Source organism: Trichechus manatus, unplaced genomic scaffold (genome assembly GCF_000243295.1).
Source record: "Trichechus manatus latirostris isolate Lorelei unplaced genomic scaffold, TriManLat1.0 scaffold00031, whole genome shotgun sequence".
Classification (NCBI taxonomy): domain Eukaryota; kingdom Metazoa; phylum Chordata; class Mammalia; order Sirenia; family Trichechidae; genus Trichechus; species Trichechus manatus.
Window position 1 is genome coordinate 6,545,148 of NW_004443967.1, and position 13,851 is coordinate 6,558,998.

Here is a 13,851-nt window from a genome sequence, read left to right on the forward strand (position 1 = left end):
AGTCAAGAAATCAAATGATGTATTGCATTGGGCAAATATGCTGCAAAAGACCTCTTTAAAGTGTTGACAAGAAAAGATGTCACTTTGTGGATTAAGGTGCACTTGACTCAAGCCATGGTTTTTTCAATCACTTCATATGCATGTGAAAGCTGGACAATGAATAAGGAAGACCAGAGAAGAACTGATGTCTTTGAATTATGGTGTTGGCAAGGAACGTTGAATATTCCATGAACTGCCAGAAGAACGAACAAATCTGTCTTGGAAGATGTACAGTCAGAATGTTCTTTATAAGTGAAGAATGCAAGACTTCATCTCACGTACTTTGGACATGTTATCAGGAGGAACCAGTCCCTGAAGAAGGACATTGTTATGGATTGAATCGTGTCCCCCCAAAATATGTGTCAACTTAGCTAGGGCATGAGTCCCAGTATTGTGTGATTGTCCATCATTTTGCCATCTGATGTGATTTTCCTGTGTATTGTAAATCCTACCTCTATGGTATTAATGAGGCAGGATTAGAGGCAGTTATGTTAATGAGACAGGACTCAATCTGCAAGAATTAGGTGGTGCTTTGAGTCAATCTCTTTTGAGATATAAAAGAGAGAAGCAAGCAGTGAGACAGGGGGACCTCCTCCCACCAAGAAAGCAGTCTGGAGCACAGTGCATCCTTTGGATTTGGGGTCCCTGTGCTGAGAAGCTCCTAGACCAGGGAAGACTGATGACAAGGACCTTCCCCCAGAGCTGACAGAGAAAAAGTCTTCCCCTGGAGCAGGCACCCTGAATTTCGACTTCTAGCCTCCTAGACTGTGAGAGAATAAATTTCTCTTTGTTAAATTCATCCACTTGTGGTATTTCTGTTATAGCAGCACTAGATAACTAAGACAGACACCATGCTTAGTGAAGCAGAGGGTCAGTGAAAAAGAGGAAGACCTTCAACAAGATGGACTGAAGTGGCAGAACAATGGGCTCAAACATATCAATGACTGTAAGGATGGTGCAGGACCGGGCAGTATTTTGTTCTGTTGTACACAGGGCCGCTATGAGTCGGCACCAACTCAATGGTGCCTAATAACAACTACAAATACCTATAACTTTTTAATTTTTTTTTTTTTGTTAGTTGTGGCCGAATCAATTCCGACTCATGGTGACCCCATGTGTGCAGACTAGAACTGTTCTGTAGAGTTTTCAAGGTTGTGTCTGCTGAGGTGCCTCTGCGTGGGTTCAAACTGCCAACCTTTGGGCTATTCGTTAAGTACTTAACCCTTTGCACTACCCAGGGATCCTATTTCCATCTTTATCTCTATCTCTATCTGGAGTCTCTGGGTGTTGCAAACTGTTAATGCACTCGAATCCACCTAGAGGTGCCTTAGAAGAAAGGCCTGGAGATCTACTTCCAAAAAATCAGCCATTGAAAACCTTATGAACCAGTCCTATTCTGACACACATGGGGTTGCCATGAGTAGGATTCGGCTAGACAGCAACTGGCCCTGGTACTGGTGTATCTGTCTTTCTAAAATGTATACCAATAAGCCATATTTTTCATTGTCCTGTGCTTGCCTTTTCACTTGATAGACCTTACGCTGCTCTCCATTTCAGTGGATGCACCCCTACTTTCTTTTCAGCTGCATAATATTCCCTCATCTAGATGCACCATACATTCTTTAACCAGTTCACTGCCCAGGTTTTTTCAAGTTTCTTGCTGTTAGAAATTATTTTGCACTAGAAATTCTTTCGCATGATCGCAGCATGCTGTGTAAGAATGTAGGGTAATAGAAATTCCTTGCAGCAGAATTGTTGGCTCAAAGAGGATGTGGATTTTAAATTGTGATACATATTGTCAAACAGTTTTCTAGAAAGATTGTCCCTATTTATGTACCACCCAAGCTATACTATTGAAGAGTGCCAGTTTCTCAGTTCCAACGCCCACCTCCTTCTAATGCTCAGAGAATTCTTTATCTACCAGCCTGGACGAAGAGGCTAAAACCCATCAGAGCAGCCGGCACTGCTGGTTTATGTGACTTTTACGGATATTCCTGCTTGTATCTTTCACATCACTGTGTTTTCGTTTATGCTTTATTTATATCACCAAACACAAGCCGTCTTGTAACTTGTTTCTGTCACAGTTTTTATTCACTTGGCATCTCTCAGGATTTTACTAGTGATTTCTTGTTCCAGCTTCTACAATTTCTATCACCTGTGTCTTGGGGATTTGGTTGTATTTGAAAGACGGTTAGAGGAGGAACAGGCTGGAGGCAGAGGCTTGAGGTCCCCGGGGCGCTGTGTCTGCTCCCTCATTTCTATTTGATGACTCAGGGATGTCCTGGCCCTGCCCTTCCCCATAGGCCCAGCTCTCCTGTGTGACACGCGGGGCTTTCATTTCTCCATGAATATACGTGGGGGTTTCTGCAAAGGCCGCTCTGAGAAGCCAGGACCAGATGAGCTGTGGGACCCTGGGCTTTGTTATACCTCTAAAACGCCAGGCCCAGATCCAACTGCCCACAAACTTTTGCTCCAAACCAACTTGGGTGTTCTGTGGAGTCTGACTGAAATCATTCTAACTTGGTCAGCTGAAAACAGGCCCCAGGAAGCAAGGGAGTAGGAAACCCCACAGGAATGAAAAATCACAAAGAGAACAAAAGCTTGCCCTACACTTCTCAAGTGAAACGCAGGCTTTTACAAACAGCAAGGTCTTCTTGCTCTTTAGTGGGCTGGGTGGTGCAAACGGTTAACGTGCTTGGCTGCTAACTGAAAGGTTGAAGGTTCAAGTCCTCCCAGAGGCACCTCAGAAGAAAGTCCTGGCGTTCTACTCCCAAAAAATCAGCCATTGAAAACTCTATGTATTAAAGTCCTATTCTGACACACATGGGAGCACCATGAATCAGAATAGACTCAAAGACAATTGGTTTTTGCTTTTTTTAAAAAAAGCTGCATACTGAAGCAAACAAGGGTAGTGAAATTAATTGCTATGTTTTGTGTTTTAATATATTGCCTAAAAAATGCCGGTGGTGACTAGGATGCTAGAGATTATAATTTCCCCAGGGTGTGGGGACATAATTTTTTTTTGAGCAACCAGGATTATGATCCTAATTCAGAGAGATAAAAACTAGCCTCATGCAATGTTAAGGGACCAAGGACTCTTCTTTGTCATGTACTGAACTAAATGCTGGAACAAGAAAAATGACCCACTCTAGGTCTTCATTTTTTTAATTAAAATGCTTAGTATTTGTAAGTTTATACAAATAGTTCAATAAAAATATGATGGTAACTAGAGAATCCACCAACCCTACTTACTAATCATAAAACTGTACTTTGAGGGCATAAAATAAACACCACACGTGGCCCTCACGCTAGAAACTGGTTTCTTCCAGTACTCATGAGTTATTGGGTTGGGTCTAGAAGACTTGCTCTCAACTGGGGGCGATTTTGCCCCTCAGGGGACATTTGGCAATGTCTGGAGATAGTTTTGGTCACAACTGGGGGTGGAGGTTTGCTACTGGCATCTACTAGGTAGAGACCAGGGATGCTGCTAAAAATCTTACAATACACAGGATCGTCTACCCTGCTATACATACACCCTAAAGAATGACCCGGCCCTGCATGTTGATAAGGCATCACTGGGCAGTGCAAATGGTTAAGCATTTGACTAACTGAAAGGTTAGGGGTTCGAATCCATCCAGAGGGGCCTCAAAAGACAGCCCTGATGATCTGCTTCCAAAAGGTCACAGCCGTGAAACCCTATGGAGTGCATTTCTACTCTGCACACGTGGGGGCACCATGAGCCCCAGCGGACTACAGGGCAACTGGTTTGGTTTGTTTTTCTACATGTCAGTTGTGTGTAAACTGAGATCTACCCGCCATGCTCAGTTCTTACGAATCTTAGTTCCTTTACTGTCACAAAACTCTAAGATCTCAACATTGAGGATCTTCTTGTGTTTGTAGATTTCAAGACTGTTTTCCAATGGATTAGGAGCCCTCGTGGTGCAGTGGTGAAGCGGTCAGCTGCTAATCGAAAGGTCAGCAGTTCAAACCCACCAGTTGGTCCACGGGAGAAAGACGTCGCAATCTGCTTCCACAATGATTTACAGCCTTGGAAACTCTATGGGGCAGTTCTACTCTGTCCTATAGGGTCACTATGAGTCAGAATTGAGTGGATGGCAACAGGTTTCCAATGGATTTAGGGTAAAAGAAAAAAGATGCCACAATACCTCTTTTTATTTTAAAAAAGAAAACAATGTTTATTAGGACATTCTGAGGCGAGGAATGGTCAAGGGGAATACGTACATTCTGTAGTGCTTGCGCAATATGCTAACAGAAAATTCAAACATCACAAAACCACTTCCAAAGTCCAAACAGCAAAACTTGTAGTTCTGTAAGTAGCTGTTCTTCTGTGGGTGTGTTGGTGATAAAGTACAGCTGTGTGAGCACGCCATGTGGGAAGAAAAGCAGATACTCATAAGGAGGAGATGATTGTGTGATCGTCTACAAGTGGAAAACGTAGTAAACAGACAATATAAAATGGAGGGCAGAAGGAGGTGTTCCATCTGTAGCCTCTCATAATGGGAGGTTTCCACTAAGCCCACTCCACCCCTCACCCAGCTCTGACAAGGCCTGGTGTCTGAACCCCTCTCTCAGGGCAGAATTCTAAAAATATATTAAAAATCAGAATCCTTCTATTCCACCTGTACTGTTTTCACCTCCACGAAACAGAACAAACGTAAGTTGAGACATGCCCTCGGGGTTAAGAGTAAAAAATGCAACACCAGCCAAAAGAGAGAGGAAAAAAAAAAAAAAAAAACCCGCATCCTAAATCTCACACAGCTTCTCAGCAGGAGTTGGATTAAACAGAGAAAAATAATTTCAATATCAAGGGATAATGCACATGAGATGGTAAGAAATCTTTTAAAGCAAATTCCGTGGTGAAAAGCAAGTCTCCCCCCTTGCTTGGGGGACGGAAGGGAGAAGAAGAGAAAAAAGAGATAATTGGGAGAGCTATAAGGCCCTGGATTTCAGGTTTCTGAAACCATCTCTTCAACCCTCGGAGGATAATCGGCTATTTCTGAACCCAGGAAAGCACACCAGAAATGCCTGATTACAGCAAGACCACAGCCAAATAAGGCAGGGCGATCTGTGATTTGGGTCTGTGGTTTCCATTCTTCTTTTTTTTTTTCTTCACATTTCAGAACTGCCTTCAGCTGAAGCTAAAAAATAAAAAAACCAAATTCCAGATCAAGCACGCTTTGCATGCCAGAAAGATAATGCTGGATCATACCACCCTGCAGCACTGTGACACAGAGAGCTGTATCTACCTAGCCTTACATGCTAGTGTGCCGAGAAGGCCCACAGTACCTTCCCCTGGACCTGTGATGGGCACCCCAGCCTGGCCCCCGTGACATACCTGTACCTACTTCTAACAGCCCTGGGCTTCCTGTATCCAGGGCATCACTGGATTTGCCAGCTGTTCATTTCACTTCACTCTAGTCCTACGAGCCACGTTGTGTTTGGCAGCTCTCAGGGGCCCGTGTGCATATTCACTGGTGTTATTTTGAAGGAGTACTGCTGTTTGCTTTCCTTGGCTAAAGCATCTCAGCTGCATCTTAGTCCCACCTGGCATCCTGGGGGTACCTGACAGCTGTGGCCTGCTCGGCCGAGTTCACAGCCCTCTGAGGCTCAGTGGAGTGATTATATTGGGTCCTCTCTGGAGGCCTTTCTGGCTCAGGGTGGCTGTGTTTGCCTTGTCCCCAGCATGTGAGCTGGGTGGGTGGCTTTACGCACATAGGTGGCTTGGACTTACCTCTAGGTGACCGATTGGTGACCAAGCTCCAAGGTCTATTTACAAAGAGAATGAAATTTTCTGAACAGTGTCAAACTGAAGGATTCTGCCAATCTGGGAGAGACAGTGTTTCCCTCGGCCACTCTTGGAGAGCCCTACACTCTTGAGGAACAGGGGGAGCCTCAGCAACAAGGCTGGCTCACCCAGCCAGAGGAAGCAAGCGTCCAGGTGCTGAGTGGGTCAGCACTGACTCTGCTTCTCAGAATGCTCACAGAAAGGTTGTCGTACCTGGGGTGATGGAGTAGCCACCTTCCTTGTGGCGTCCTGCACTTGAGGTAGATTTTATCTCAAGTTCTTCAGCAGACTCACTGGCTGATTTCCCACCAAACCCACCCAATTTTGGGTCTTGGCCTTCCTGGCAGGTGTGGTGAGCTGGCTGGGATTGGCTGGTCCTGGGACAAGTGCTGTTTTTTCATCTCTTAGTGGGGAAAACAGTGGCTGACTTAAAGCTTCTTTGATTCTTGATTCTTATATTTAATTAGACCCTTTAACCCAAGCCACCCTTCATAACCTCAGGGGACACATTCAGAGTCAGTGTGTAACAGCTCAGTGCCAGCAGGACTGTGCAAACAGAACAGGTCACAGAAGGAGGCCCTTCAAAGTCCCAAAGTCTTTCCTTCCACCAGTGTTCACTAAGCACCTACAATGCTTTCGGCTAGGCAAGGGCTGGGTGAACAGGAAATGCCAAAAGCCAGGATGAGGCTGATGATGTCTGTGGCCAGCCTCAGGGCACTCTCTACAAAATGAAAACCGGGGGACTAGAAAGGAAGCCTGGTCTGGGATGAAGAGAAGACAATCAGAAAGAACCTTCTATTGATGCTGGTGCTGGCCTTGGCAGCCACCCTTGAGCAAAATAAACTCCTCATGGCAGTGAGACAAGACGCTGATATTGGCACCTGCCAGAGGCAAACAGCCGAAGTCACAGCTGCACTAGTCAAATAAGCTTGGGGACCTCAGGGGGCTGAGACCTCCTCGATAACTATTCACAGCTGCGGTTCTCAGCAGGCAGCTTATTGAAATAGGGATGGTGATCCTTCCCCACCCCTCCAGGCTGGGTCTCAGAACAATGGGGAGTGCAGGTGGTGCATCCTGCTGGACAACCACCCCGTGTTGTCTCTAGAAGAGTAGAGCTCATCAGAGAGCAACAAAGGGATTCCTGGCGAAGATGCGGCAGACAAGACAATCCTAAAGCTAAGAAGAGGGCTCTCAGGGAGGATTACGTAGACAAACTTCCTACCTGGGGATTTAGCATCATCTTTAGGTCTCCTGGCTCCTGAGAGAGGCTTCTGCCTCTTCTAAAAGCCAGGGCTACGTGTGAAACAAGCATCTGATGGAACAAGAATTCATTTGGGTAGGATTACATTTAGAGTGATAAGGATGAAGAATTAATGGGAAGGGACACTGTTAAATACTAAGCAATAGAGAACAAGGACGAGCTGTGGGCATCAATAATCAACACAGAAGAGAACTGAGTCAGCCAATATCTTAAGAAGACAACTAGCCTTGCTAAATGGCCCACTGAATACATCCCAGGATGGAGGCAGGGAAAACCCGCAGATTTAAGGCTTCTCCGTGAGAACGTGTTTCAGAGGTGTGGTTCTCACAAAGAATTCTAGAAAATAGACTAAGACAAATGGTCCCTTGAGAAGAAGAGCTGTGTCAAAGTCAAGAGTTGTGAGATATATACATGAGATGCCTATCTTAGGAATAAGAGAAAAATGTAGCTTCTAAGGGTATCCAACCGAAACCCCAGCTGTTTTATTACATTTTAGAATTTCTAAAAAGAAATGCCTTCTTCTGGCATCCAGGTATTAGCTCTGGCTTCCTGCCCGCAAAGGAACTGCTGTCTAATTCACAGAACTCTGGCTCTTTTGTTTGGAGAAGTTGCCTACTCTGATCAGTAAGGAGCATCAACAGACCGTATGATCCATTCACCTGTTGACAGGTGCCATCATGTTACACCTTGATTCAGCTTCATCTCTTAAAACTCACCGAGCCCAGTGCGTCCCCACCCTCCTGCTGTAACTGTGCCTGGGCCAGTGGTAAGTCACTCACATCTGTTGGTTTTAGATCTTTCTAGAAAAATATCAAAGTCCCTGCTCTTTACTCGTGATGACCCCAGAAGGTGGAGCTCATAAGGTCTCATTTGATAGCAGAAGCAAGAGCAACAAGATCACAGAGGTGTGAATCCAGAAGATGAAGGACAGCATTGAAAAAGAATTAGCAAATGTAATTTATTTCTGCAGCTCTTTCCCAGCCCACGTTTTGTTTACTGACTCAACTAAGCCGTGCATGTCTGACTACATGAATGAAAACTTCTCTTCCAAAAGACAGCTCCTCCGAGGCCACTATTTTGTAAATAATAACAACAGAAATACATTTGAAGATGGAGTCCAAGAAAAGAATTTGCTAATTATATCAACTCCCACTGCTCTTGTATGTTTTTTCCCAAGGACTATACACTGACTCAGAAATGCTTCTGTTCTTCCACTTTCCCAGTTCAGCTGATGGAGTGCTGGGGGAGTCTGATTTAGTATACAAAGAGGCATCCGGAAATGGGATGCAACTGCAGATCACCCATCCTTGGAGTATGTATATATAAGACAGGGGCAGTTTTAATATAGACCAAATCTCAGGCCACAGCCACCCTGGAGGAGCCCTGTCCTGTATCTGATGAACTCGAAGACCCAACTTCTAATACATGTTTTACTACAGGATAAGGAATTGTAAAATTAAAAAAAAAAAATTTATATAGAAACCACACTTATATGACACTGTGAATATAGTTTGTTATACTTAATGAAAAATAATCTATGTAATTTTCAACTTATACTTCTATAGAGGTTTGGAAAAACGCCGACATGGAAAAATAAGTATTCAGTTGGCATTTGGCAACCCCTCTCTCTATTGTGCACTTCCTCTTTCCTGTGCTCTTTTCAAAAGATACTCAGACATAGGTTGGTCAAAGAGATTCACCATCAAAGTGGAATGAATGTGCTTCTAATCAGTTTGGCAAAATTGCTATTTTCTTTTTCTCCGGAAATCAGTAGGGCATGGCTAGACTTGATCTGGGGAGTCATGTTCTACATGGACACAGGTTACTGTCTCTGTCTTATTACAATCAACTAGGATGAGATGCTTTCTGTGACAGGCCCAAACCCTGGCCCCTGTATTTGGTGACACCCTAAATGCAGGGACCAAAGGACAGGAAGTAGTGAACCATTTTTGCTTTCTTAGCTCCAAGGAGGAAGTGAGATAGGTGAACAATTGGAATCATTTGCCTCCTCCATCCAGTCTTGGTGCAAATAATGGTGTTTCGGGTCACTGTGTCACACTGGCACCACATTGCTTGCCAGGATTTTATAAGAACCTCTCTAACGTGTTGCCACTGAACATCCTTCCCCCTGTTTATTTAATAAGCAATTTATTCTCAGATTGAGAATTTGGTAACTCTAATATGCTTTTATCTCCGAAGAAAAATGAAATCTTTGTTGGTGATAGATGAGACTTTTCAAAATTTAATTTGTGTTGCACATCCATGCGCTCATCACTGAAGGCTACCCTTGTCAGTGCTGATAACTCCCATTTCCTCTCTGGTCATCTGAAGCTAATTAGAGCCACTGTTCAGTGCAGAAATTATCAATAGCTTTCTTCAATGGATCACACAGAATCAGGCCCATATGTAATTAGTCCAGTATAGATACATAGAGATACCTTAACTAAAACAAAATATGCTCTGTCACAGGTACGTTCTCATAGATGACTAGCATCCCAGATATTTCAACACACTCAATGTGTTTATTCAAAGTAGGAGTCTTTACGAAACTTTTCACTGATCCAGTACAGTTGGGTGTTTGATGAATTTTCCCTGAAAACGTTTTAAAGTGAAAAACTGTGGTACTTAGTATTACACGTTTGTGTTTATTAACATTTGGATATAAACGCACTTCAAACACCAACAGAGCTAAAAGACTACGCCTTTATCTTGGATTTAATAGATTTTTGTCTTGGTAATTTGATTAATTCTTACAAGGAAAACGTCAGCGGGCAAAGGAGATCAGCATGAAATGTTCACCATGGTTTCCCCCTCCAACCCTCTACTCTGCGGAAGAAAGCTAGTGCTTCTGAGCACTCTACTAAGAGGCATCTCCTCTCTTTATCCACTTTAGAAAAAACATGATGCTATCACTCAATCTCTGTAGAGCCTGCGTTTTGCCGTCTAAAACCAGGCTTCAGAGGTGCACTTTAGGGTATGTTCCTTTAAGGAAGAGAACAATGGAAGATGGTGTGTAGCTAACACAGCTAACACAGCACAAGCTTTAGAACAAGCGTCCTGTTGCTGTTCTGCTGATCTGAGCCAACCAACTCATCTCCACCTAAGGCTGACCCTCTTGACCCTCAAACCTTCTTTCTTTTTTACATAATCACCATCTGTCATGGAGGACATGCAACACGATGCACACAGATTCCTGATGATCTTTACATCAAACGTCTCTAGAACGCGACCGTGCCATCCAAGTTGGGAGTGATAACAACCCTTAGGAAAGAACTGTGGACCTTGGGATGGATCTGTTTCCTGAAAGAGAGGGCACCACACCCCCTCTCTCACCCAAGTCAAAGCTGCCTTTGTCAGGTAACATGAAAACCAGGGTACCGGGTCCTGTTAACTGGCAAGGGTGCCATTACACATTTTAGAACATTTACAAGTGGCCGCTGGTTTCCTCTCCGGTATGCACGCTTGCATTTCAAGAAATGACAGAAGACCAAGCCAGGGCTGCTCTGTTTCCTCCTGCCTGTCCACAGTAATGTGATGCAGAGCTTTCTGCTGCAGCACAAGACCCCTTGGAGTCTGCTTTTGAAGAGTTGTGTTTATGAAGTTAATATCAGAGATAACGCTACTTACTGGGAGGAAAACAAGCTCCACGTATTTTGTATTAAACCATCAGTAAAAAAATGAAGACAATATCGTTACTTTCAAAATATAGAAAGCCAATAGTTGAAATCATTTAGTAGTAAAATTTTTTGTCTACATATAACCTCATAAGTGTAAAGAGTATTAGAGTGAAGCTTCAGCTATATTTGACTTGTGTTAGTTTAAGGGCTTCTCACTCAGGTAAGGCTTAGGAGAGTGTCGTTCGGTGATGAAGACACTGTGGCATTTCAAGCCCACTCTCACTCTCTACTTTGACTGTAAGACAGACACGACATTTGGAGGTGACAGGTGTTTTTTGTTTTCCGGAGAGCATAGAGCTGTTTACAGTACATAAACTTCAGCAAGGAAAATGCGAGAACATACAGAACGGTGAACATCAGTACAAGCTTGTTTTCACAAAGCCTACTCTCCATGAGACTCTTCGCTTTGTGACAAAAAAGCTCAGTGCCCATGTTCGGCCGCAGTTTCTGTCGTTAGAAATCAAAGCCATTGCATGAGAAATGGAAGATTCTTTAGAAACACTAACTCACTGTCTAGCTAGGAGAGGCCAGAGTTAAAACAGTTCATCATCATCATCATCACCCCAGCTGGCTTTACCACCCAATTTACAAACTGTCCCTTTAGCATACAGCATGCCCTAAAGCCTTCTGCGTTTGGAATGTAGCCCTGCAACAAGTATGCCACAGAAGCCCCTAAGTATCACAAGAAGCCTTCTTTAAAAAGAAAAGAAAAAAAAAAATTCCAGTTGGATGAAACCGTTTTAGCAGTGTCTCAACTGAGCTCCTAACACTGGAATTTCAGATATACAAGAAGACAGGAAACAGATAACTTGGTTTTTGTCTTTTTTACATGTCCATGTTGTCTTGTAAATGCAGCTACGATGCTTCTGCCAAAGATAAAGATAATAGGGTGGACAGGGCTGGTACCACCAGGAGCAGCAGTGGGCACAGGCTGCAGCTTGGAGGAGCAGCCATTGATTTTGTGGTTATGTGGCTGGAAGCACCAGCGAGGCCGTCCTTTTCATAATCATGCTGTAAGAAAGAACATTTTCATTATCACCCACTGCGTGTATTTATTTTACCACAGTGTATTTTAACCACACTCCTTCTTGCCCAAGCCCCATTCCCGACTAGCTATAAACCCAAACCCAAACCAAACCTGTTGCCGCTGAGCCGATTCCGATTCACAGCGACTAGCTATCCCACTCACCAAAGCTGACCGAAGAGTCTCCCACTGAAACTTCAATTCACCCACTTACAGTTTTTATGGGAAGTAACCATGAACTTGGGTGAGAACTGGGTAATTTTTATAAACTGTTTGGCCAATGCTTACTTCTTGCTCCTCTGTTAGGGGTTATTAAAATCCATTTGGGGGAAGAGATTTGGGGGAAGGTATTCTTGCCATTCTCCACCCCTGCTGTGCAAATCCCCCAGTAGCTGTATAACATGGAACACTTCTCCTTTTGGGTACCAGTGATTGAGAAGGAATGCTCCCTGTCCCTCCCCGTCAGGGAAGGAGGGCAGGGTGTATCATCTTAGAAAACTTGTCCAGTCAAGTAATGGCTCATGCCGAGATACGCCTCCAATAGCATCAGAGATGGGCAGCCTTTCTCTCCGTCAGCCAGCTCAACCCTATATTTTCTAGATGAGGAGTCAGAGAGGGTAAGAAGCTGGCTCTGCTCATCAGTGGGAAAGCCCAAGCCAGAACCCAGGTTTCTGGACTCCCAGCAAGCACAGCTGTTCTTCGCAGGACTGACACCTTCATCCCCATCCCCATCTCAATCCCCTAGGGTCTCATCCCCACACACTGATCACTGCATAACAGAATGGTCCATCTCCCCACCTGTAAATCAGGAAGAGGAATCTGACCTGCCCCTATCTACCTCTAGGTTGCCATGGAGAGTCAAAGGCACTGTGGATGGATAGAGGACGTGTGGGTAAACAGTGAGAGTTGCTGGGTATCGTCTCTGTGCTGGCTAACTGTGATCAGAGTCTCATGGATTGCAACCATGGTATTAGAGTTAGACCAGCTCTGAGATGAAGATCCTGGGTCCCACGCTTAGTTCTGACTTTCTGCTCTGTGTTCTGAAGTCTGCACCATGCTCAAAGGGCAGAGGGACAAAGGGACAAAGAGGGTGGCTTAGGTTTTTTATGGACCTAAAACCTTATTTCTCTGAGCTCTTTAGGCCATACCATGCCCCAGTAGCCCAAAGGCTCTGTCTCTATAAATGCAGAAAGACCCAGAAAGAAACATAACTTACATCAGAAAGACAGAGGTGTGTGCTGCCTGATACATTGGATTTCAGCTTCTGTGCCTGAGGAGAGACAAAAAGGAAAAAAAAATAAAAAGCTCAGACGTATAAAGTAGAAGAGTAATTACTGATGACCCATTAAACAACTGTCAGAGCAGCATCATCCAAGAGAAATATGTGAGCCGCAACTATAAGCCTCATATATAATTTAAAATTTTCTAGTAGTCGCATAAGTAAAGAGGTAACAGGTAAAGTTACTTTTAATAATAGATTTTATTGAACCCAATATGCTACCATTTCAACATGTAATCAATATAAAATTTATTAATGAGCTAATTCACGTTCTTTTTTTTTAATATTGTCTTCAAAATAAAAATGTGTTTGACATAGCCCATCACGATGGAGTGGACCAGCCCCATCTACCATAGGGGTGGCACAGTGCTAGGTTACTAAAGAAAAAGTTTTTTAATGATCACTCATTTATATTTCTGAATGTTAATTTTTGAGAAGTATCTCCTAGTTAAAAATGTTGCAATAATGCACACCTATGTTCATGGCAGCATTGTTCACAATAGCAGAAAGATGGAAATAACCTAGATGCCCATCAGCAGATGAATGGATAAACAAACTATGGTACATACATACAGTGGAGTACTAGGCAACCAGAAAGAACAATGATGAATCTGTGAAGCATCTCATAACATGGATGAAACTAGAGGACATTATGCTAAGTGAAATAAGTCAATTACAAAAGGACAAATATTGTAGGAGACCTCTATTGTAAAAACCCATGAAAAAGTTCACACACAAAAAGTAACAATCTTTGTTGGTTACCAG

The 13,851-nt window shown here is 43.6% G+C and overlaps 1 protein-coding gene across 2 annotated transcripts in view; it reads right to left on the reverse strand.

Annotated features, from left to right (window-relative positions):
* Nucleotides 1–10,490: 10,490 nt before the first annotated feature.
* GFRA1 (GDNF family receptor alpha 1) overlaps nt 10,491–13,851 on the reverse strand; it is a 236,893-nt gene continuing 233,532 nt past the window's right edge. Inside the window, exons 10-11 of one of the 2 annotated variants that reach the window (XM_004374870.2) lie at nt 13,024–13,077; nt 10,491–11,794 (exon numbers count right to left, since the gene is read on the reverse strand). In XM_004374870.2, the coding sequence (XP_004374927.1) occupies nt 11,639–11,794; nt 13,024–13,077 (210 nt within the window). In that variant the 3' untranslated portion in view covers nt 10,491–11,638. The remainder of the gene's footprint in view (nt 11,795–13,023; nt 13,078–13,851) is intronic. The other variant, XM_004374871.2, reaches the window with a different exon arrangement.